At 47.7% G+C, this 25,887-nt stretch overlaps 2 protein-coding genes across 2 annotated transcripts in view; one reads left to right on the top strand and one right to left on the bottom strand.

Annotated features, from left to right (window-relative positions):
• PUS3 (pseudouridine synthase 3) overlaps positions 1–4,310 on the bottom strand; it is a 104,383-nt gene extending 100,073 nt beyond the window's left edge. Inside the window, 1 exon segment of the mRNA XM_053695312.1 lies at positions 4,257–4,310. The gene's annotated coding sequence lies outside the window, so the exon portion shown is untranslated.
• A 157-nt stretch (positions 4,311–4,467) lies between these two features.
• HYLS1 (HYLS1 centriolar and ciliogenesis associated) overlaps positions 4,468–25,887 on the top strand; it is a 21,672-nt gene continuing 252 nt past the window's right edge. The window contains exons 1-2 of the mRNA XM_053695135.1: positions 4,468–4,551; positions 25,089–25,887. The exon at positions 25,089–25,887 is cut by the window's right edge and continues 252 nt beyond it. Coding sequence (XP_053551110.1) covers positions 25,118–25,887 — 770 coding nt within the window. The 5' untranslated portion in view covers positions 4,468–4,551; positions 25,089–25,117. The remainder of the gene's footprint in view (positions 4,552–25,088) is intronic.

Consider the following 25,887-nt stretch of genomic DNA (forward strand, 5'->3'; position numbering starts at 1 on the left):
ATATATTAGTAAATAACTGTGTGATATATATTATTAAATAACTGTGTGAGAGATATATTATTAAATAACTGTGTGAGATATATATTATTAAATAAGTGTATATAACTGTGTGAGATATATATTATTAAATAACTGATATATATTATTAAATAACTGTGTGAGATATATATTATTAAATAACTGTGTGAGAGATATATTATTAAATAACTGTGTGAGAGATATATTATTAAATAACTGTGTGAGAGATATATTATTAAATAACTGTGTGAGATATATATTATTAAATAAGTGTATATAACTGTGTGAGATATATATTATTAAATAACTGATATATATTATTAAATAACTGTGTGAGATATATATTATTAAATAACTGTGTGAGAGATATATTATTAAATAAGTGTATATAACTGTGTGAGATATATATTATTAAATAACTGATATATATTATTAAATAACTGTGTGAGATATATATTATTAAATAACTGTGTGAGAGATATATTATTAAATAACTGTGTGAGAGATATATTATTAAATAACTGTGTGAGAGATATATTATTAAATAACTGTGTGAGAGATATATTATTAAATAACTGTGTGAGAGATATATTATTAAATAACTGTGTGAGATATATATTATTAAATAAGTGTATATAACTGTGTGAGATATATATTAGTAAATAACTGTGTGATATATACTATTAAATAACTGTGTGAGATATATATTATTAAATAAGTGTATATAACTGTGTGAGATATATATTAGTAAATAACTGTGTGATATATATTATTAAATAACTGTGTGAGAGATATATTATTAAATAACTGTGTGAGAGATATATTATTAAATAACTGTGTGAGAGATATATTATTAAATAACTGTGTGAGAGATATATTATTAAATAAGTGTGTGAGAGATATATTATTAAATAAGTGTGTGAGAGATATATTATTAAATAAGTGTGTGTGTGTATGTATAACTGTGTGAGAGATATATTATTAAATAACTGTGTGAGATATATATTATTAAATAAGTGTATATAACTGTGTGAGATATATATTAGTAAATAACTGTGTGATATATATTATTAAATAACTGTGTGAGATATATATTATTAAATAAGTGTATATAACTGTGTGAGATATATATTAGTAAATAACTGTGTGATATATATTATTAAATAACTGTGTGATATATATTATTAAATAACTGTGTGAGATATATATTAGTAAATAAGTGTATATAACTGTGCGAGATATATATTAGTAAATAACTGTGTGATATATATTATTAAATAACTGTGTGAGATATATATTATTAAATAACTGTGTGAGAGATATATTATTAAATAACTGTGTGAGAGATATATTATTAAATAACTGTGTGAGATATACATTATTAAATAACTGAGATGTGTTATTAAATAACTGTGTGATATATTAGTAAATAACTGTATGATATATATTATTAAATAACTGTGTGATATATAATTAAATAACTGTGTGAGGTATATTATTAAATAACTGTGTGTGAGATATATTATTAACTGTGTGTGTGTGTGTGTGTGTAACTGTGTGAGAGATATATTATTAAATAACTGTGTGAGAGATATATTATTAAATAACTGTGTGTATGTATAACTGTGTGAGAGAGATATTATTAAATAAGTGTGTGTGTGTGTGTGAGAGAGAGATATTATTAAATAAGTGTGTGTGTGTGAGAGAGAGATATTATTAAATAAGTGTGTGTGTGTGAGAGAGAGATATTATTAAATAAGTGTGTGTGTGTGAGAGAGATATATTATTAAATAAGTGTGTGTGTGAGAGAGAGATATATTATTAAATAAGTGTGTGTGTGAGAGAGAGATATATTATTAAATAAGTGTGTGTGTGTGAGAGAGATATATTATTAAATAAGTGTGTGTGTGTGTGAGAGAGATATATTATTAAATAACTGTGGGAGAGATATATTATTAAATAACTGTGTGAGATATATTATTAAATAAGTGTGTGTATGTATAACTGTGTGAGAGATATATTACTAAATAAGTGTGTGTGTGAGATATATATTACTAAATAAGTGTGTGTGTGATATATATATTACTAAATAAGTGTATGTGAGATATATTACTAAATAAGTGTATGTGAGATATATATTACTAAATAAGTGTGTGTGAGATATATATTACTAAATAAGTGTATGTGAGATATATATCACTAAATAAGTGTATAAGTGTGTGTGAGGTATATATTACTAAATAAGTGTGTGTGACATATATATTACTAAATAAGTGTGTGTGACATATATATTACTAAATAAGTGTATAAGTGTGTGTGAGGTATATATTACTAAATAAGTGTGTGTGACATATATATTACTAAATAAGTGTGTGTGAGATATATATTACTAAATAAGTGTATAAGTGTGTGTGAGATATATATTACTAAATAAGTGTGTGTGACATATATATTACTAAATAAGTGTGTGTGACATATATATATTACTAAATAAGTGTGTGTGAGATATATATATTACTAAATAAGTGTATAAGTGTGTGTGAGATATATATTACTAAATAAGTGTGTGTGAGATATATATATTACTAAATAAGTGTGTGTGACATATATATTACTAAATAAGTGTGTGTGACATATATATTACTAAATAAGTGTGTGTGACATATATATATATTACTAAATAAGTGTATGTGACATATATATATATTACTAAATAAGTGTATAAGTGTGTGTGAGATATATATTACTAAATAAGTGTGTGTGACATATATATTACTAAATAAGTGTACTTACTGTAGGCCCCTAGCTGCTCCTCCCTTACATGAGAGGAACTTACTGTAGGCCCCTAGCTGCTCCTCCCTTACATGAGAGGAACTTACTGTAGGCCCCTAGCTGCTCCTCCCTTACATGAGGGGAACTTACTGTAGGGCCCCTAGCTGCTCCTCCCTTACATGAGAGGAACTTACTGTAGGGCCCCTAGCTGCTCCTCCCTTACATGAGAGGAACTTACTGTAGGCCCCTAGCTGCTCCTCCCTTACATGAGGGGAACTTACTGTAGGCCCCTAGCTGCTCCTCCCTTACATTAGAGGAACTTACTGTAGGCCCCTCCTAGCTGCTCCTCCCTTACATGAGAGGAACTTACTGTAGGCCCCTAGCTGCTCCTCCCTTACATGAGAGGAACTTACTGTAGGGCCCCTAGCTGCTCCTCCCTTACATGAGAGGAACTTACTGTAGGCCCCTAGCTGCTCCTCCCTTACATGAGAGGAACTTACTGTAGGCCCCTAGCTGCTCCTCCCTTACATGAGAGGAACTTACTGTAGGCCCCTAGCTGCTCCTCCCTTACATGAGAGGAACTTACTGTAGGCCCCTAGCTGCTCCTCCCTTACATTAGAGGAACTTACTGTAGGGCCCCTAGCTGCTCCTCCCTTACATTAGAGGAACTTACTGTAGGCCCCTAGCTGCTCCTCCCTTACATGAGGGGAACTTACTGTAGGGCCCCTAGCTGCTCCTCCCTTACATTAGAGGAACTTACTGTAGGGCCCCTAGCTGCTCCTCCCTTACATGAGGGGAACTTACTGTAGGCCCCTAGCTGCTCCTCCCTTACATTAGAGGAACTTACTGTAGGGCCCCTAGCTGCTCCTCCCTTACATTAGAGGAACTTACTGTAGGGCCCCTAGCTGCTCCTCCCTTACATTAGAGGAACTTACTGTAGGGCCCCTAGCTGCTCCTCCCTTACCTGAGAGGAACTTACTGTAGGGCCCCTAGCTGCTCCTCCCTTACATGAGAGGAACTTACTGTAGGGCCCCTAGCTGCTCCTCCCTTACATTAGAGGAACTTACTGTAGGGCCCCTAGCTGCTCCTCCCTTACCTGAGAGGAACTTACTGTAGGGCCCCTAGCTGCTCCTCCCTTACATGAGAGGAACTTACTGTAGGGCCCCTAGCTGCTCCTCCCTTACATGAGAGGAACTTACTGTAGGGCCCCTAGCTGCTCCTCCCTTACCTGAGAGGAACTTACTGTAGGCCCCTCCTAGCTGCTCCTCCCTTACATGAGAGGAACTTACTGTAGGGCCCCTAGCTGCTCCTCCCTTACATGAGAGGAACTTACTGTAGGGCCCCTAGCTGCTCCTCCCTTACATGAGGGGAACTTACTGTAGGCCCCTCCTAGATGCTCCTCCCTTACATGAGGGGAACTTACTGTAGGACCGCCGGTAAGTACAAACTGCGTTACGGTTACTCACCCGGAAGCACCCGCACGTGTTACTGTTTAGTCCTCCAGCCCAGGGTGAGTTGTCTATCCTCAGTGCTGGTCTATGATGAGCTGTTCTGCTTCTGATTGGTCTGTTTGCAGGAGGTTTATCTCGCCACTCTCTATTCTATGGTAACCTTACTCCGTCTCTCATTGGTTGAGACGCTACCGAATTGTCAATATTTCATGACGTCGGAGCGTTACTAGGAAACCAGCGCTGTAAAGCGACCGTTAGATTCAGCGCTGCAGTTTGCCTGGAACCCGCGGGATATACACAAGGAACCCAGGTGAGCTCCGGTACTGAGACCCAAAACAGGGTTGTACAGCTGGGGAGCGAGAGATGGGGAGGGTTGTACAGCTGGGGAGCGAGAGATGGGGAGGGTTGTACAGCTGAGAGAGAGACAGGGGAGGGTTGTACAGCTGAGAGAGAGAGAGAGACAGGGGAGGGTTGTACAGCTGGGGAGCGAGAGATGGGGAGGGTTGTACAGCTGGGGAGCGAGAGATGGGGAGGGTTGTACAGCTGAGAGAGAGAGAGACAGGGGAGGGTTGTACAGCTGAGAGAGAGAGAGAGACAGGGGAGGGTTGTACAGCTGAGAGAGAGACAGGGGAGGGTTGTACAGCTGAGAGAGAGAGACAGGGGAGGGTTGTACAGCTGAGAGAGAGAGAGACAGGGGGAGGGTTGTACAGCTGAGAGAGAGAGAGACAGGGGAGGGTTGTACAGCTGAGAGAGAGAGAGAGACAGGGGAGGGTTGTACAGCTGAGAGAGAGAGAGACAGGGGAGGGTTGTACAGCTGAGAGAGAGAGAGACAGGGGAGGGTTGTACAGCTGAGAGAGAGAGAGAGAGACAGGGGAGGGTTGTACAGCTGAGAGAGAGAGAGACAGGGGAGGGTTGTACAGCTGGGGAGCGAGAGATGGGGAGGGTTGTACAGCTGAGAGAGAGAGAGACAGGGGAGGGTTGTACAGCTGAGAGAGAGAGAGAGACAGGGGAGGGTTGTACAGCTGAGAGAGAGAGAGAGACAGGGGAGGGTTGTACAGCTGAGAGAGAGAGAGACAGGGGAGGGTTGTACAGCTGAGAGAGAGAGAGAGACAGGGGAGGGTTGTACAGCTGAGAGAGAGAGAGACAGGGGAGGGTTGTACAGCTGAGAGAGAGAGAGACAGGGGAGGGTTGTACAGCTGAGAGAGAGACAGGGGAGGGTTGTACAGCTGAGAGAGAGAGAGAGACAGGGGAGGGTTGTACAGCTGAGAGAGAGAGAGACAGGGGAGGGTTGTACAGCTGAGAGAGAGACAGGGGAGGGTTGTACAGCTGAGAGAGAGAGAGAGACAGGGGAGGGTTGTACAGCTGGGGAGCGAGAGATGGGGAGGGTTGTACAGCTGAGAGAGAGAGAGACAGGGGAGGGTTGTACAGCTGAGAGAGAGAGAGACAGGGGAGGGTTGTACAGCTGAGAGAGAGAGAGACAGGGGAGGGTTGTACAGCTGAGAGAGAGAGACAGGGGAGGGTTGTACAGCTGAGAGAGAGAGACAGGGGAGGGTTGTACAGCTGAGAGAGAGAGACAGGGGAGGGTTGTACAGCTGAGAGAGAGAGACAGGGGAGGGTTGTACAGCTGAGAGAGAGAGACAGGGGAGGGTTGTACAGCTGAGAGAGAGAGACAGGGGAGGGTTGTACAGCTGAGAGAGAGAGACAGGGGAGGGTTGTACAGCTGAGAGAGAGAGAGAGACAGGGGAGGGTTGTACAGCTGAGAGAGAGAGAGACAGGGGAGGGTTGTACAGCTGAGAGAGAGACAGAGACAGGGGAGGGTTGTACAGCTGAGAGAGAGAGAGAGACAGGGGAGGGTTGTACAGCTGAGAGAGAGAGAGACAGGGGAGGGTTGTACAGCTGAGAGAGAGAGAGACAGGGGAGGGTTGTACAGCTGAGAGAGAGAGAGAGACAGGGGAGGGTTGTACAGATGAGAGAGAGAGAGAGACAGGGGAGGGTTGTACAGCTGAGAGAGGGGGGAGGGTTGTACAGCTGAGAGAGAGAGAGAGACAGGGGAGGGTTGTACAGCTGAGAGAGAGAGAGACAGGGGAGGGTTGTACAGCTGAGAGAGAGAGAGACAGGGGAGGGTTGTACAGCTGAGAGAGAGAGACAGGGGAGGGTTGTACAGCTGAGAGAGAGAGAGAGACAGGGGAGGGTTGTACAGCTGAGAGAGAGACAGGGGAGGGTTGTGTACAGCTGAGAGAGAGAGAGAGACAGGGGAGGGTTGTACAGCTGAGAGAGAGAGAGAGAGAGAGAGAGACAGGGGAGGGTTGTACAGCTGAGAGAGAGAGAGAGAGAGAGACAGGGGAGGGTTGTACAGCTGAGAGAGAGAGAGAGAGAGAGAGAGAGAGACAGGGGAGGGTTTGTACAGCTGAGAGAGAGAGGACAGGGAGGGTTGTACAGCTGAGAGAGAGAGAGACAGGGGAGGGTTGTACAGCTGAGAGAGAGAGAGACAGGGGAGGGTTGTACAGCTGAGAGAGAGAGAGAGACAGGGGAGGGTTGTACAGCTGAGAGAGAGAGAGAGAGAGAGACAGGGGAGGGTTGTACAGCTGAGAGAGAGAGAGAGACAGGGGAGGGTTGTACAGCCTGAGAGAGAGAGAGACAGGGGAGGGTTGTACAGCTGAGAGAGAGAGAGAGACAGGGGAGGGTTGTACAGCCTGAGAGAGAGAGAGAGACAGGGGAGGGTTGTACAGCTGAGAGAGAGAGAGACAGGGGAGGGTTGTACAGCTGAGAGAGAGAGACAGGGGAGGGTTGTACAGCTGAGAGAGGGGGGAGGGTTGTACAGCTGAGAGAGAGAGAGACAGTGGGAGGGTTGTACAGCTGAGAGAGGGGGGGAGGGTTGTACATGCTGATGAGAGAGAGAGACAGGGGAGGGTTGTACAGCTGAGAGAGACAGAGACAGGGAGGGTTGTGACAGCTGAGAGAGAGAGAGACAGGGGAGGGTTGTACCAGCTGAGAGAGAGAGAGACAGGGGAGGGTTGTACAGCTGAGAGAGAGAGAGACAGGGGAGGGTTTGTACAGCGGAGAGAGTAGAGAGAGAGACAGGGGATGGGTTGGTACAGCCTGAGAGAGAGAGAGAGACAGGGGAGGGTTGAACAGCTGAGAGATGAGACATGGGAGGGGGTTGTACGAGCTGAGAGAGAGACAGGGGAGGGTTGTGACAGCTGGAGAGAGATGAGAGACAGTGGGGGAGGGTTGTACAGCTGAGAGAGGGGGGAGGGTTGTACAGCTGAGAGAGAGAGAGAGACAGGGGAGGGTTGTACAGCTGAGAGAGAGAGAGACAGGGGAGGGTTGTACAGCTGAGAGAGAGAGAGACAGGGGAGGGTTGTACAGCTGAGAGAGAGAGAGACAGGGGAGGGTTGTACAGCTGAGAGAGAGAGAGACAGGGGGAGGGTTGTACAGCTGAGAGAGAGAGAGACAGGGGAGGGGTTGTACAGCTGAGAGAGAGAGAGACAGGGGAGGGTTGTACAGCTGAGAGAGAGAGAGACAGGGGAGGGTTGTACAGCTGAGAGAGAGAGAGACAGGGGAGGGTTGTACAGCTGAGAGAGAGAGAGACAGGGGAGGGTTGTACAGCTGAGAGAGAGACAGGGAGGGTTGTACAGCTGAGAGAGAGAGAGACAGGGAGGGTTGTACAGCTGAGAGAGAGAGAGACAGGGAGGGTTGTACAGCTGAGAGAGAGAGAGAAAGGGGAGGGTTGTACAGCTGAGAGAGAGAGAGAAAGGGGAGGGTTGTACAGCTGAGAGAGAGAGAGAAAGGGGAGGGTTGTACAGCTGAGAGAGAGAGACAGGGGAGGGTTGTACAGCTGAGAGAGAGAGAGACAGGGGAGGGTTGTACAGCTGAGAGAGAGAGAGACAGGGAGGGTTGTACAGCTGAGAGAGAGAGAGACAGGGGAGGGTTGTACAGCTGAGAGAGAGAGAGACAGGGGAGGGTTGTACAGCTGAGAGAGAGAGAGACAGGGGAGGGTTGTACAGCTGAGAGAGAGAGAGACAGGGGAGGGTTGTACAGCTGAGAGAGAGAGAGACAGGGGAGGGTTGTACAGCTGAGAGAGAGAGAGAGACAGGGGAGGGTTGTACAGCTGAGAGAGAGAGAGAGACAGGGGAGGGTTGTACAGCTGAGAGAGAGAGAGAGACAGGGGAGGGTTGTACAGCTGAGAGAGAGAGAGACGGGGAGGGTTGTACAGCTGAGAGAGAGACAGGGGAGGGTTGTACAGCTGAGAGAGACAGGGGAGGGTTGTACAGCTGAGAGAGAGAGAGAGACAGGGGAGGGTTGTACAGCTGAGAGAGAGAGAGAGACAGGGGAGGGTTGTACAGCTGAGAGAGAGAGAGAGACAGGGGAGGGTTGTACAGCTGAGAGAGAGAGAGACAGGGGAGGGTTGTACAGCTGAGAGAGAGAGAGAGACAGGGGAGGGTTGTACAGCTGAGAGAGAGAGAGACAGGGGAGGGTTGTACAGCTGAGAGAGAGAGAGACAGGGGAGGGTTGTACAGCTGAGAGAGAGAGAGACAGGGGAGGGTTGTACAGCTGAGAGAGAGAGAGACAGGGGAGGGTTGTACAGCTGAGAGAGAGAGAGACAGGGGAGGGTTGTACAGCTGAGAGAGAGAGAGACAGGGGAGGGTTTGTACAGCTGAGAGAGAGAGAGACAGGGGAGGGTTGTACAGCTGAGAGAGAGAGAGTGACAGGGGAGGGGTTGTACAGCTGAGAGAGAGAGAGACAGGGGAGGGTTGTACAGCTGAGAGAGAGAGAGACAGGGGAGGGTTGTACAGCTGAGAGAGAGAGAGACAGGGGAGGGTTGTACAGCTGAGAGAGAGAGAGACAGGGGAGGGTTGTACAGCTGAGAGAGAGAGAGACAGGGGAGGGTTGTACAGCTGAGAGAGAGAGAGACAGGGGAGGGTTTACAGCTGAGAGAGAGAGAGAGAGACAGGGAGGGTTGTACAGCTGAGAGAGAGAGAGAGAGGGAGGGTTGTACAGCTGAGAGAGAGAGAGAGACAGGGGAGGGTTGTACAGCTGAGAGAGAGAGAGAGAGACAGGGGAGGGTTGTACAGCTGAGAGAGACAGGGGAGGGTTGTACAGCTGAGAGAGAGAGAGAGACAGGGGAGGTTGTACAGCTGAGGAGAGAGAGAGACAGGGGAGGGTTGTACAGCTGAGAGAGAGAGAGAGACAGGGGAGGGTTGTACAGCTGAGAGAGAGAGAGAGACAGGGGAGGGTTGTACAGCTGAGAGAGAGAGAGAGACAGGGGAGGGTTGTACAGCTGAGAGAGAGAGAGAGAGAGACAGGGGAGGGTTGTACAGCTGAGAGAGAGAGAGAGACAGGGGAGAGTTGTACAGCTGAGAGAGACAGGGGAGGGTTGTACAGCTGAGAGAGAGAGAGACAGGGGAGGGTTGTACAGCTGAGAGAGAGAGAGACAGGGGAGGGTTGTACAGCTGAGAGAGAGAGAGACAGGGGAGGGTTGTACAGCTGAGAGAGAGAGAGAGAGAGACAGGGGAGGGTTGTACAGCTGAGAGAGAGAGAGAGACAGGGGAGGGTTGTACAGCTGAGAGAGAGAGAGAGAGAGAGAGACACAGGGGAGGGTTGTACAGCTGAGAGAGAGAGAGAGACAGGGGAGGGTTGTACAGCTGAGAGAGAGAGAGAGACAGGGGAGGGTTGTACAGCAGAGAGAGAGAGTGAGAGAGACAGGGGAGGGTTGTACAGCTGAGAGAGAGAGACAGGGGAGGGTTGTACAGCTGAGAGAGAGAGAGAGAGAGAGACAGGGGAGGGTTGTACAGCTGGGGAGCGAGAGATGGGGAGGGTTGTACAGCTGAGAGAGAGAGAGAGAGAGAGACAGGGGAGGGTTGTACAGCTGGGGAGCGAGAGATGGGGAGGGTTGTACAGCTGAGAGAGAGAGAGACAGGGGAGGGTTGTACAGCTGAGAGAGAGAGAGAGAGAGAGAGAGAGACAGGGGAGGGTTGTACAGCTGAGAGAGAGAGAGAGAGAGACAGGGAGGGTTGTACCGCTGAGAGAGAGAGAGAGACAGGGGAGGGTTGTACAGCTGAGAGAGAGAGACAGGGGAGGGTTGTACAGCTGAGAGAGAGAGAGAGAGACAGGGGAGGGTTGTACAGCTGGGGAGCGAGAGATGGGGAGGGTTGTACAGCTGAGAGAGAGAGAGAGAGACAGGGAGGTTGTACAGCTGGGGAGCGAGAGATGGGGAGGGTTGTACAGCTGAGAGAGAGAGAGAGAGAGACAGGGGAGGGTTGTACAGCTGAGAGAGAGAGAGAGAGAGACAGGGGAGGGTTGTACAGCTAGGAGAGATAGACAACAGGGGAGGGTTGTACAGCTGAGAGAGAGAGAGACAGGGGAGGGTTGTACAGCTGAGAGAGAGAGACAGGGGAGGGTTGTACAGCTGAGAGAGAGAGAGAGAGAGAGACAGGGGAGGGTTGTACAGCTGAGAGAGAGAGAGACAGGGGAGGGTTGTACAGCTGAGAGAGAGAGAGACAGGGGAGGGTTGTACAGCAGAGAGAGAGAGAGAGACAGGGAGGGTTGTACAGCTGAGAGAGAGAGAGAGACAGGGGAGGGTTGTACAGCTGAGAGAGAGAGAGAGACAGGGGAGGGTTGTACAGCTGAGAGAGAGAGAGAGACAGGGGAGGGTTGTACAGCTGAGAGAGAGAGAGACAGGGGAGGGTTGTACAGCTGAGAGAGAGAGACAGGGGAGGGTTGTACAGCTGAGAGAGAGAGAGACAGGGGAGGGTTGTACAGCTGAGAGAGAGAGAGACAGGGGAGGGTTGTACAGCTGAGAGAGAGAGAGAGACAGGGGAGGGTGTACAGCTGAGAGAGAGGAGAGACAGGGGAGGGTTGTACAGCTGAGAGAGAGAGAGAGACAGGGGAGGGTTGTACAGCTGAGAGAGAGAGAGAGACAGGGGAGGGTTTGTACAGCTGAGAGAGAGAGAGACAGGGGGAGGGTTGTACAGCTGAGAGAGAGAGAGACAGGGGAGGGTTGTACAGCTGAGAGAGAGAGAGAGACAGGGGAGGTTGTACAGCTGAGAGAGAGAGAGAGACAGGGGAGGGTTGTACAGCTGAGAGAGAGAGAGAGACAGGGGAGGTGGTAACAGCTGAGAGAGAGAGAGACAGGGGAGTGTTGTACAGCTGAGAGAGAGACAGGGGAGGGTTGTACAGCGAGAGAGAGAGACAGGGGAGGTTGTACAGCTGAGAGAGAGAGACAGGGGAGGGTTGTACAGCTGAGAGAGAGAGAGAGATGGGGAGGGTTGTACAGCTGAGAGAGAGAGAGTCAGGGGAGGGTTTGTACAGCTGAGAGAGAGAGAGCAGGGGAGGGTTGTACAGCTGAGAGAGGAGAGAGACAGGGGAGGGTTGTACAGCTGAGAGAGGAGAGGACTGGGGAGGGTTGTACAGCTGAGAGAGAGACAGGAGACAGATGAGAGACAGGGGGAGGGTTGTACAGCTGAGAGAGAGAGAGACAGGGGAGGGTTGTACAGTGAGAGAGAGAGAGACAGGGGAGGGTTGTACAGTGAGGAGAGAGAGACAGGGGAGGGTTGTACAGCTGAGAGAGAGAGAGACAGGGGAGGGTTGTACAGCTGAGAGAGAGAGACAGGGGAGGGTTGTACAGCTGAGAGAGAGAGAGACAGGGGAGGGTTGTACAGCTGAGAGAGAGAGAGCCAGGGGAGGGTTAGTACAGCTGAGAGAGAGAGAGACAGGGGAGGGTTGTACAGCTGAGAGAGAGAGACAGGGGAGGGTTGTACAGCTGAGAGAGAGACAGGGGAGGGTTGTACAGCTGAGAGAGAGAGAGACAGGGGAGGGTTGTACAGCTGAGAGAGAGAGAGACAGGGGAGGGTTGTACAGCTGAGAGAGAGAGAGACAGGGGAGGGTTGTACAGCTGAGAGAGAGAGAGACAGGGGAGGGTTGTACAGCTGAGAGAGAGAGAGACAGGGGTGGGTTGTACAGCTGAGAGAGAGAGAGACAGGGGAGGGTTGTACAGCTGAGAGAGAGAGAGACAGGGGAGGGTTGTACAGCTGAGAGAGAGAGAGACAGGGGAGGGTTGTACAGCTGAGAGAGAGAGACAGGGGAGGGTTGTACAGCTGAAGAGAGAGAGACAGGGGAGGGTTGTACAGCTGAGAGAGAGAGAGACAGGGGAGGTTGTACAGCTGAGAGAGAGAGAGACAGGGGAGGGTTGTACAGCTGAGAGAGAGAGAGAGACAGGGGAGGGTTGTACAGCTGAGAGAGAGAGAGACAGGGGAGGGTTGTACAGCTGAGAGAGAGAGAGACAGGGGAGGGTTGTACAGCTGAGAGAGAGAGAGACAGGGGAGGGTTGTACAGCTGAGAGAGAGAGAGACAGGGGAGGGTTGTACAGCTGAGAGAGAGAGAGAAAGGGGAGGGTTGTACAGCTGAGAGAGAGAGAGACAGGGGAGGGTTGTACAGCTGAGAGAGAGAGAGACAGGGGAGGGTTGTACAGCTGAGAGAGAGAGAGACAGGGGAGGGTTGTACAGCTGAGAGAGAGAGAGACAGGGGGAGGGTTGTACAGCTGAGAGAGAGAGAGACAGGGGAGGGTTGTACAGCTGAGAGAGAGAGAGACAGGGGAGGGTTGTACAGCTGAGAGAGAGAGAGACAGGGGAGGGTTGTACAGCTGAGAGAGAGAGAGACAGGGGAGGGTTGTACAGCTGAGAGAGAGAGAGAACAGGGGAGGGTTGTACAGCTGAGAGAGAGAGAGACAGGGGAGGGTTGTACAGCTGAGAGAGAGAGAGACAGGGGAGGGTTGTACAGCTGAGAGAGATTATCGAGGGTTACAGCTGAGAAGAGACAGGGGGATGGTTTGTACAGCTGAGAGAGGAGAAGGAGAACAGGGGAGGGTTGTACAGCAGAGAGAGAGGAGAGACAGGGGAGGGTTTGTACAGCTGAGAGAGAGAGAGGACAGGGGGAGGGTTGTACAGCTGAGCGAGAGAGAGAGGACAGGGGAGGGTTGTACAGCTGAGAGAGAGAGAGACAGGGGAGGGTTGTACAGCTGAGAGAGAGAGCAGACAGGGGAGGGTTGTACAGCTGAGAGAGAGAGAGACAGGGGAGGGTTGTACAGCTGAGAGAGGGGGAGAGACAGGGGAGGGTTGTACAGCTGAGAGAGAGAGAGACAGGGGATGGTTGTACAGCTGAGAGAGAGAGAGACAGGGGCGGGTTGTACAGCTGAGAGAGAGAGAGACAGGGGGAGGGTTGATACAGCTGAGAGAGAGAGAGACAGGGGTGGGTTTGTTCAGCTGAGAGAGAGAGAGAGACAGGGGAGGGTTGTACAGCTGAGAGAGAGAGAGAGAGACAGGGGAGGTTGTACAGCTGAGGAGGAGGAGAAGACGAGGGGAGGGGTTGTACAGCTGAGAGAGAGAGAGAGACAGGTGGAGGGTTGTACAGCTGAGGAGAGAGAGAGAGACAGGGGGAGGGTTGTACAGCTGAGAGAGAGAGAGACAGGGGAGGGTTGTACAGCTGAGAGAGAGAGAGTAGACAGGGGAGGGTTGTTACAGCTGAGATGAGAGAGAGGAGACAGTGGAGGGTTGTACAGGCCTGAGAGAGAGAGAGAGACAGGTGGAGGGTTTGTACAGCTGAGAGAGGAGAGAGAGACAGGGAGGGGTTGGGTACAGCTGATAGAGAGAGAGAGACCAGGGGAGGGTTGTACAGCTGAGAGAGATAGAGAGAGACAGGGGAGGGTTTGTACAGCTGAGAGAGAGAGAGAGACATGGGAGAGTTGTACAGGTCTAGAGAGAGAGAGAGACAGGGGAGGGGTTAGTACAGGACTGAGATAGAGAGAGAGACAGGGGGAGGTTTGTACAGCTGAAGAGAGAGAGAGACAGGGGAGGGTTTGTACAGCTGAGAGAGAGAGAGAGACAGGGAGGGGTTGTACAGCTGTGAGAGAGAGAGACAGGGGAGGGTTGTACAGCTGAGAGAGAGAGAGAGAGAGAGACAGGGGAGGGTTGTACAGCTGAGAGAGAGAGACAGGGGAGGGTTGTACAGCTGAGAGAGAGAGAGAGAGACAGGGGAGGGTTGTACAGCCTGAGAGAGAAGAGAGAGAGACGAGGGAGGGTTTGTACAGCTGAGAGAGAGAGAGAGACAGGGGAGGGTTGTAACGGCTGAGAGAGAGAGAGACAGGGGAGGGTTGTACAGCTGAGAGAGAGAGAGACAGGGGAGGGTTGTACAGCTAGAGAGAGAGAGAAGAGACAGGGGAGGGTTGTACAGCTGAGAGAGAGGAGAGACAGGGAGGGGTTGTACAGCTGAGAGAGAGAGAGAGACAGGGGAGGGTTGTACAGCTGAGAGAGAGAGAGAGACAGGGGAGGGTTGTACAGCTGAGAGAGAGAGAGGAGAGGCAGGGGAGGGTTTGTACAGTGAGAGTAGAGAGACAGGGGAGGGTTGTACAGCTGAGAGAGAGAGAGACAGGGGAGGGTTGTACAGCAGAGAGAGAGGGGAGGGTTGTACAGCTGAGAGAGAGACAGGGGAGGGTTGTACAGCTGAGAGAGAGAGAGAGACAGGGGAGGGTTGTACAGCTGAGAGAGAGAGAGACAGGGGAGGGTTGTACAGCTGAGAGAGAGACAGGGGAGGGTTGTACAGCTGAGAGAGAGAGAGAGAGAGACAGGGGAGGGTTGTACAGCTGAGAGAGAGAGAGAGAGACAGGGGAGGGTTGTACAGCTGAGAGAGAGAGACAGGGGAGGGTTGTACAGCTGAGAGAGAGAGAGACAGGGGAGGGTTGTACAGCTGAGAGAGAGACAGGGGAGGGTTGTACAGCTGAGAGAGAGACAGGGGAGGGTTGTACAGCTGAGAGAGAGAGACAGGGGAGGGTTGTACAGCTGAGAGAGAGAGACAGGGGAGGGTTGTACAGCTGAGAGAGAGACAGGGGAGGGTTGTACAGCTGAGAGAGAGAGAGAGAGAGAGAGACAGGGGAGGGTTGTACAGCTGAGAGAGAGAGAGAAAGGGGAGGGTTGTACAGCTGAGAGAGAGAGAGAGACAGGGGAGGGTTGTACAGCTGAGAGAGAGAGACAGGGGAGGGTTGTACAGCTGAGAGAGAGAGAGACAGGGGAGGGTTGTACAGCTGAGAGAGAGAGAGAGACAGGGGAGGGTTGTACAGCTGAGAGAGAGAGAGACAGGGGAGGGTTGTACAGCTGAGAGAGAGAGAGACAGGGGAGGGTTGTACAGCTGAGAGAGAGAGAGACAGGGGAGGGTTGTACAGCTGAGAGAGAGAGAGACAGGGGAGGGTTGTACAGCTGAGAGAGAGAGAGACAGGGGAGGGTTGTACAGCTGAGAGAGAGAGAGACAGGGGAGGGTTGTACAGCTGAGAGAGAGAGAGACAGGGGAGGGTTGTACAGCTGAGAGAGAGAGAGACAGGGGAGGGTTGTACAGCTGAGAGAGAGAGAGACAGGGGAGGGTTGTACAGCTGAGAGAGAGAGAGACAGGGGAGGGTTGTACAGCTGAGAGAGAGAGAGACAGGGGAGGGTTGTACAGCTGAGAGAGAGAGAGACAGGGGAGGGTTGTACAGCTGAGAGAGAGAGAGACAGGGGAGGGTTGTACAGCTGAGAGAGAGAGAGACAGGGGAGGGTTGTACAGCTGAGAGAGAGAGAGACAGGGGAGGGTTGTACAGCTGAGAGAGAGAGAGACAGGGGAGGGTTGTACAGCTGAGAGAGAGAGAGACAGGGGAGGGTTGTACAGCTGAGAGAGAGAGAGACAGGGGAGGGTTGTACAGCTGAGAGAGAGAGAGGACAGGGGAGGGTTGTACAGCTGAGAGAGAGAGAGACAGGGGAGGGTTGTACAGCTGAGAGAGAGAGAGACAGGGGAGGGTTGTACAGCTGAGAGAGAGAGACAGGGGAGGGTTGTACAGCTGAGAGAGAGAGAGACAAGGGAGGGTTGTACAGCTGAGAGAGAGAGAGAGACAGGGGAGGGTTGTACAGCGAGAGAGAGAGAGAGACAGGGGGAGGGTTGTACAGCTGAGAGAGAGGACAGGGGAGGGTTGTACAGCTGAGAGAGAGAGAGACAGGGGAGGGTTGTACAGCTGAGAGAGACAGGGGAGGGTTGTACAGCTGAGAGAGAGAGACAGGGGAGGGTTGTACAGCTGAGAGAGAGAGAGAGAGAGAGACAGGGGAGGGTTGTACAGCTGAGAGAGAGAGAGAGACAGGGGAGGGTTGTACAGCTGAGAGAGAGAGAGACAGGGGAGGGTTGTACAGCTGAGAGAGAGAGAGACAGGGGAGGGTTGTACAGCTGAGAGAGAGAGAGAGACAGGGGAGGGTTGTACAGCTGAGAGAGAGAGGGGAGGGTTGTACAGCTGAGAGAGAGAGAGAGACAGGGGAGGGTTGTACAGCTGAGAGAGAGAGAGAGAGGGGGGAGGGTTGTACAGCTGAGAGAGAGAGAGACAGGGGAGGGTTGTACAGCTGAGAGAGAGAGAGACAGGGGAGGGTTGTACAGCTGAGAGAGAGAGAGACAGGGGAGGGTTGTACAGCTGAGAGAGAGAGACAGGGGAGGGTTGTACAGCTGAGAGAGAGAGACAGGGGAGGGTTGTACAGCTGAGAGAGAGAGATGGGGGAGGGTTGTACAGCTGAGAGAGAGAGAGACAGGGGAGGGTTGTACAGCTGAGAGAGAGAGAGACAGGGGAGGGTTGTACAGCTGAGAGAGAGAGAGACAGGGTTGTACAGCTGAGAAGGAGAGAGAGAGACAGGGGAGGGTTGTACAGCTGAGAGAGAGAGAGACGAGTGACAGGGAGAGGGTTGTACAGCTGAGAGAAGAGAGAGAGACAGGGGAGGTTGTACAGCTGAGAGAGAGAGAGAGAGACAGGGGAGGGTTGTACAGCTGAGAGAGACAGGGGAGGGTTGTACAGCTGAGAGAGACAGGGGAGGGTTGTACAGCTGAGAGAGACAGGGGAGGGTTGTACAGCTGAGAGAGACAGGGGAGGGTTGTACAGCTGAGAGAGACAGGGGAGGGTTGTACAGCTGAGAGAGAGAGAGAGACAGGGGAGGGTTGTACAGCTGAGAGAGAGAGAGAGACAGGGGAGGGTTGTACAGCTGAGAGAGAGAGAGACAGGGGAGGGTTGTACAGCTGAGAGAGAGAGAGACAGGGGAGGGTTGTACAGCTGAGAGAGAGAGAGAGACAGGGGAGGGTTGTACAGCTGAGAGAGAGAGAGAGAGACAGGGGAGGGTTGTACAGCTGAGAGAGAGAGAGAGACAGGGGAGGGTTGTACAGCTGAGAGAGAGAGAGAGAGGGGAGGGTTGTACAGCTGAGAGAGAGAGAGACAGGGGAGGGTTGTACAGCTGAGAGAGAGAGAGACAGGGGAGGGTTGTACAGCTGAGAGAGAGAGAGACAGGGGAGGGTTGTACAGCTGAGAGAGAGAGACAGGGGAGGGTTGTACAGCTGAGAGAGAGAGACAGGGGAGGGTTGTACAGCTGAGAGAGAGAGATGGGGGAGGGTTGTACAGCTGAGAGAGAGAGAGACAGGGGAGGGTTGTACAGCTGAGAGAGAGAGACAGGGGAGGGTTGTACAGCTGAGAGAGAGAGATGGGGGAGGGTTGTACAGCTGAGAGAGAGAGGGGGGTGGGGAGGGTTCTAGGCTGGGCGGAGCTTCTGCAATAGCTGATTAGTAGATACTTTTTGTGCTTAGCCCAGATAGCTGCTGACTTATATTACTGGCTCTGTGTTGTCTCTACAAAGTATATATTTGTTGCAGCTTCTCTGACCCTGCTACATAGTTTGTTACACTACTCCCTGCAGTACATATAAAGTAACCGGCGGATACACTACTGCCTGCAGATATACAGTACATATATAGTAACCGGCTGATACACTACTGCCTGCAGATATACAGTACATATAAAGTAACCGGCTGATACACTACTGCCTGCAGATATACAGTACATATATAGTAACCGGCTGATACACTACTGCCTGCAGATATACAGTACATATATAGTAACCGGCTGATACACTATTCCCTGCAGATATACAGTACATATAAAGTAACCGGCTGATACACTACTGCCTGCAGATATACAGTACATATAAAGTAACCGTCTGATACACTACTGCCTGCAGATATACAGTACATATATAGTAACCGGCTGATACACTACTGCCTGCAGATATACAGTACATATAAAGTAACCGGCTGATACACTACTGCCTGCAGATATACAGTACATATAAAGTAACCGGCTGATACACTACTCCCTGCAGATATACAGTACATATAAAGTAACCGGCTGATACACTATTCCCTGCAGATATACAGTACATATATAGTAACCGGCTGATACACTACTGCCTGCAGATATACAGTACATATAAAGTAACCGGCGGATACACTACTCCCTGCAGATATACAGTACATATAAAGTAACTGGCTGATACACTACTGCCTGCAGATATACAGTACATATAAAGTAACCGGCTGATACACTACTCCCTGCAGATATACAGTACATATAAAGTAACCGGCTGATACACTACTCCCTGCAGATATACAGTACATATAAAGTAACCGGCTGATACACTACTCCCTGCAGATATACAGTACATATAAAGTAACCGGCTGATACACTACTGCCTGCAGATATACAGTACATATATAGTAACCGGCTGATACACTACTGCCTGCAGATATACAGTACATATAAAGTAACCGGCTGATACACTACTGCCTGCAGATATACAGTACATATAAAGTAACCGGCTGATACACTACTGCCTGCAGATATACAGTACATATAAAGTAACCGGCTGATACACTACTGCCTGCAGATATACAGTACATATAAAGTAACCGGCTGATACACTATTCCCTGCAGATATACAGTACATATAAAGTAACCGGCTGATACACTACTGCCTGCAGATATACAGTACATGTAAAGTAACCGGCTGATACACTACTCCCTGCAGATATACAGTACATATATAGTAACCGGCTGATACACTACTCCCTGCAGATACACAGTACATATAAAGTAACCGGCTGATACACTACTGCCTGCAGATAAACAGTACATGTAAAGTAACCGGCTGATACACTACTCCCTGCAGATATACAGTACATATATAGTAACCGGCTGATACACTACTCCCTGCAGATACACAGTACATATAAAGTAACCGGCTGATACACTACTGCCTGCAGATATACAGTACATATAAAGTAACCGGCTGATACACTACTGCCTGCAGATATACAGTACATATATAGTAACCGGCTGATACACTACTGCCTGCAGATATACAGTACATATATAGTAACCGGCTGATACACTACTGCCTGCAGATATACAGTACATATATAGTAACCGGCTGATACACTACTCCCTGCAGATATACAGTGCATATAAAGTAACCGGCTGATAAAATAGTTTTTGGTATGTTAGAAAATAGTTTACAGCACTAGGCAATTTGTGTTGTACAATAATGTGCGTGGTGTGAGATTTATTTATTTCCAATGGCATGGAGAGTCCACAAACCCATTCCAGTTACTAGTGGGAATTCAACTCCTGGCCAGCAGGAGGAGGCAAAGAGCACCCCAGCAGAGCTGTTAAGTGTCACTCCCATTACCCATAATCCCCAGTCCTTCTTTGCCTTTGTATATTGTGAGGATGTGCAAAGATGGTGTCTGAAAAGATTTTATCCTTTAATGGGTCATTTTCCCTGCAAGCAAGGATTGGGGCTATGCTGTGTCCATGTAATTCTCTTTAGTAAGAGTAATGGTGGCTTTTAGTAGTTGGGGAAATGGCGAGGTAGTCCTTGCTTACCTTCAAACACTTATGCTACCCCTATATAGAAAACCAGGGTTGGTTACTCTGCTTTTTCTTTGACTGCTAGTCACACCTGCAGTTGGTGAGAAGAATTAAGACTTCTAACCGTGAGTCCCTGTATCCCTTTCCCCATGGCTTGTGGTCTAAAAAATGAGGCAGTAAGGGTGAGGGATTTTTATTTATTTGCAGGGTACTCTCTATTGAGGGTGGGCAAGGAGGGAAGGAGATATGTTAGCCAGAACATATGACTTCTAGTGAAGCCGGATGTAGATCTCCCTCCCTGGGGCGGCGGTTTCATCTCTCTTTACTACAATGAATCAGAGACAACTGCACGCTAGTATTCGAGTAGGCTGGCAGCTCCTGATCCCTCAGGTAGGGTGTTTGTATGCGGCCCTTTTCCACTCCTTATTGAGGAACTTGTGTATGTTATGTATCCCTGGAAGGGGATTTAAGGGAATATTACTCTGTACTCCTTGTGTGGGGTTAAACTTTTTCTTTTTTTAAATTCCCTTACATGTAGAGCTTTTTTGGCATGAGATCTGTGCAGCCGAAGCTCTTTTAACTGCCTATCTGGGATGTTTGTTTTTTATTAGTGCCGCAATTTTATCTCCTGCGTTGTTGCACACTTCATATTCTCATGGAGATTGGCGCACTGCTGTAGAAGACTCCAGTGGGACCTTGAGATTTTATAGACTTAGCGATCTATCCCCTTAGTATCTCCTTAACACAGCTGTATGCGTCTGCGCGGGCATTATGCTGCTTAATAAAATGCGCTTGTTTTATAATCTTGGTGTCATTTTATCCGGCATGATGGCAGTGAGGTGATGTTATAAACGCTTTGTAGCGCCATTTGTTTGCCCTCCTTTCAGCGCTTCACTCTCCACAGGTCTCCTTGTTAGTGTTGAGACTTTTTTCCCCTATTATAAGTGAAGATGTTTTATCACTGTGGTTTTGTTTTCTCTCTCTTGGTGCTCTGTTCACAGACAAAAGGGTTCAGGAATATATCAAGTGATTGTACTTTAGCGATGGAGCAGTGCCTTAAATGGCATGGAAATGTTATCTTCCCATTATTGGGCTAGAAGTATAGGTTTGCACTATGGCAATTTGACTAGGCTGTCTCTGGCAGGGGCCAGTGTATAGTGCGGGGGTATGGAGTGCCCATCTAGATGTAATCTTAGCTGACCTTTTTGACCCGCCATTAATGCTTCTGGCGCCTTCCTCTGCACTGCTTATGCAGAAGAGGCGTTTTCTCCCTTTGGGACTGGGCCGTTTAAGTTTATATTATGGCGACTCTAATACCTCAAAGAGGATAAGGAATACAAACTATTTTATTTTGCATTCAGAAATATGTAAATGCAGTTGTTGTTTCTTTTCCTCCTGAAAGTACCGTGTTTTCCTAGTATTGGCCGCCATCATGCTCATTTTATTTTATACATATTTCTTGAGGCTCCTAATATTATCAATTCACATTTTTATATTTTATGTGTGTGCGGATATTATTTCATTATATAGTTATTCTTTATGGTACAGGATCCCTGTATTTTAACGGTCTTATTGAGGGGATATCATCCTATTATCTGTGACTCGTATGTATGGTTTCAATGTATCATACTTCACTTCCTAGTGTTTTTAAGACACTAATATATTTTATTTCTGTCTTTTTTTTATTTATTTTTATTTTTATAGAAATACTATTTTATTTTACTCATATTGAGGTGATATTTGTTAATATCGGTGACGTGTGATTTAATGTATCATACTCCAATTCTTATATAAATATACTGTATATTTATCCTTATTTAGGTTAATAGGATTACTTTATTATTATTATCCTTCTCTAATGTCTGTGACATTCTTTGTCCCTTATGATTTATTTATTGGCTGGAGCTGTAGGTCTTTTCATGTGACCTCTTTGTTTGATGATTTATATAATTAATACGCATTATGATTGCTTATTGTGTCCTTTTCTACTGTACTTTTATTTGGATTAGGGATCTTGATATTAGTTATATGCAGCATTTCTGCTTATCTTTCCAGTCTTCTACTGTACATTTAAAAAAAAATTCCCTCTCCGTCCTCAGTAGAGGTTTATTTTTTGGGATGATTAACATTTCCATGTTTTATTCCCATCTTGTTTTCAGAAGAAATATATTCTGGATATTGTTAAGCATTTATATGCTTACGCTGTGTGTTTCCTTCTATTCTCTTTAAGGGTAGTATTTTAGGGATTTAAACATTTACCTGTTTTATCCCCCCTTTTATACTCAGAAAATGTATAGATCAGATACATTCTTATTGCTGGGCACCAAGACATGTTTTTTCCCCTATGGGAATTCCTTTTACTGTCCATGAAGGTTTTCTTGACCGAAGTTAGAAATCTAAACTTCTTGTCTTTCTCTTCAGTTCTCTATCTGTCCTTCAGTGGCTCGGTGTATGGAAGTAATTGGTCTAATGGTTGCTTCCATGGACATTTTATTAATTTTCCTTGTTTCCATCTGAGACCTTTACAGTTATGCATGCTCAGTCAATGAAACGGATAACAACAATCTGACCTCTCTCAGAGGATAGTTCTGAACTCCCTGACGAAAGACTCACCTGGTGGATCTCCCAGGACCATCTGTCTCGGGACACATGCTTCCTGAGACCTTCTTGGGAGATTGTGACCACAGATGCCAGCCTTTTAGACTGGGGAGCAGTTTGGGGTTCTTTAAAGGCTCAGGGTCTTTGGACTTGAGGAGTCTCTTTTTCAATGCTCTAACAGCTTAGCTTCTACTGTGTTTTGGTCCGGTTTATCAGATTCCAGTCGGACATCATAACCTCAGTGATGTATTTCAACCACCAGGGAGGAATTTGGAGTTCCTTAGCTATGAAGAAGGTGACTTGCATGCTTCAGTGACGGAATCTCATGATTGTCATCTTTTGCCATTCACACCCCAGGGGTGGACAACTGGGAAGCAGACCTTTTATTCAGGGGAGTGGGCCCTTCATCCGGAAGTATTTTTAAGAACTGTCTGTGGCTCAACACACAAGCAATCAGGATAGAAGACTCAGAGCCATGGGTTCAGACCCCCCCCCCCCATGGCCCTGTCGGTTGTAATGCCTCCCAGACCCTTTACTAAGGTGGGGTCTTCCGGAGTTGGATCTGATGGCGTCTCATCTAAACACCAAGCTTCCAAGGTACGAGTTAAGATCATGAATACCTCAAGCAGTTCTGATCAATGCTCTAGCGGCTCCTTGGGACTTCGATCTAGCATTCTTGTTCCCTCAGTTTGCCCTCCTTCCTCAAGTTATAGCTTGTATCAAACGGGAAAGGACGTCTGTGATTCTAATAGCTCCTATCTGGCCTCGCAGGATCTGGTTTGCGGATCTGGTGAAGATGTAATCTCTTCCCTCTTGGAGGTTGCCTCTGAGGAAGGACCTTCTACTTCAGGGTCCCTTCCTCCAAATCTAGATTCTCTGAAGCTGACTGCTTGGAGTTTGAACGCCTAGTCTTAGCTAGCGTGGTTTTTCTGAGATCATCATGATACCATGCTTCAAGCTCGTAAACCTTTTACTCGTAAGATTTACCATAAGGTATGTCGTAAATACCTTTTTTTATTGGTGCGAAAGGGTTTCTCTTGGAGTCGGGTGTGGATCTCCCGCATTTTATACTTTCTTCAGGATGGTCTGGAGAAAGGTTTGTCAGTCAGTACTCTAAAGGGTCAGATTTCTGCACTGTCAATTCTTTTACACAAATGTTTGGCAGATCTGCCAGATGTTCAATCATTTGTTCAGGCCTTGATCAGAATCAGTCCTGTGTTTAAACCTGTTGCTCCTCCATTGAGTCTTACCCTTGTTCTTAGAGTTTTACATCAGGCTCCGTTTGAGCCTATGCATTCGGTTGATAGTAAGTTGTTCTGTAAAGTTTTATTTCTCTTTGCTATTTCTTCTGCTTGTAGAGTCTCTGAGCTTTCGGCTCTACAATGTGATTCTCCTTGCCTTACTTTTCATGCAGATAAGGCGGTCCTTCTTACTGAGTTGAGATTCCTTCCTAAGGTAATGTCGGATCCCAACATTAATCAAGAAATCTTTTTTTTTTCTTCCTTTTGTCCTAACTCTTCTTCTCAGAAGGAACGTCTGTTGCATAACCCAGATGTGGTGCTTGCTCTAAAATTTTTTATCTGCAAGCAACCATAGATTTTCAGCAATCCATTGCCCTGTTCGTTGCTTTTGCTGGTAAGCGTAAGGGTCAGAAGGCCCCTTCTACTTCACTTTCTCTCTGTTGAGAGTTGTTATCTGGTTAGCTTATAAGACAGCTGGACAACAGCCTCCTTAGAGAATTTAGGCTCATTCCACTAGGACTGTCTCTTCTTCCTGGGCTTTCAAAAATTAAGGTTCTGTGGAGCAAATCTGCAAGCAGCCACTTGGTCCTCATTGCATACCTTTTTCCAAATTCTATAAATTTGATACGGTTTCCTCGGCTAAGGCTTCCTTTGGGAGAAAAGTCCTTCAAGTGGTGGTGCCTTCTGTTTAGTTCCGCCTGTCTTGTTCTATCTTCTTCCCCCCCCCCCTTCCATTCTGTGTCCTCTAGCTTGGGTATTGGTTCCCACTATTAATTGGAATGGATTTGTGGACTCTCCATGCCATTGGAAAGAAAACAAAATGTACGCTTACCTGATAAATTTCTTTCTTTCCTGGCATACAGAGTCCACAACCTTAATTTCAGTTGACTGCTTTTTTTTGTATAAACCTCAGGCACCTCTATACCCTTGTGTCATCTTCTTTTTCCTATGGCTGGGGATTATGGGTAATGGGAGTGACACTTAACAGCTGTACTGGGGTGCTCTTTGCCTCCTCCTGCTGGCCAGGAGTTGAATTCTCACTTGTAATTGTAATGGATTTGTGGACTCTCCATGCCAGGAAAGAAAGACATTTATCAGGTAAGCATACATTTTGTTTTTGTGTTGTACACTATTGTGCGTAGTATGAGATTTATTTTGTGTTGTACAATAATGTGCGTGGTGGTGTGAGATTTATTTTGTGTTGTACAATAATGTGCGTGGTGGTGTGAGATTTATTTTGTGTTGGATTTCTATGTATATTTTCAGTGCCCTGCTCTAGTCTTCTTGAGTCTGAGATGTCCAAGCAAGAGAGACCACAATGGCTTCTAGGTCACCCTTCTGATTTGAGTCGGTCTGTAGACAACTTCACTTTCGGAATTCCTACAGGAGATCATTCCCACGAGACTGTGAATCACTCAGAACATTCATGTGACACAGATCCACTAACCGTCTCTGAGGAGGAACTGCGTGCAGAGCTGTCTCTGCTAGGGTTTGCAGATGTCCCTCACCACAAACTCTTAGAATTCAAGCAGGACCTTGAGAGACTAATGGCTAACGGAGTTAGGGGATCTGCAGTTCAAAGGCAAGCAGACAAAACGCAGAGCATCACCCTTGCAAATCCCCCACCTGAGCCTCACTCTGACTGGGGTCGGCTGTCACCTTGGGTCTCCTCTTCAAGCGCAGAGTGGGGAGATTGTCATAGGGAACAAGACACCTACTGCAAACACACAGTGAATGTTCCTACCCAAGTACCAGGGTCTCAAAGACCACCAACCATGACACGCAAAGTGTTGCGCAGAAAGAATGATGGACTGACTCATGTGAGTGATGAATCGTTCGTCTACAGTGAGACGGAAAGTATGGATGGAACTACTGGGACATCTTCTGTTGGGGAATCGCAAGCCTCCAGCTGTTTCAGCTCCTCACCTGACTGCATCACATCATTTATTCGACCTCCAACATCCTCCCTCCTCAACAATTACAGGCATCGGTCAGACCCTGTAGGCCGTTACCAGAAGTACAAACAAAGCTGGGATGCCCTACAGGGTGCACTGGTGAAGGAGAG

Source organism: Bombina bombina, chromosome 11 (genome assembly GCF_027579735.1).
Source record: "Bombina bombina isolate aBomBom1 chromosome 11, aBomBom1.pri, whole genome shotgun sequence".
Lineage (NCBI taxonomy): Eukaryota > Metazoa > Chordata > Amphibia > Anura > Bombinatoridae > Bombina > Bombina bombina.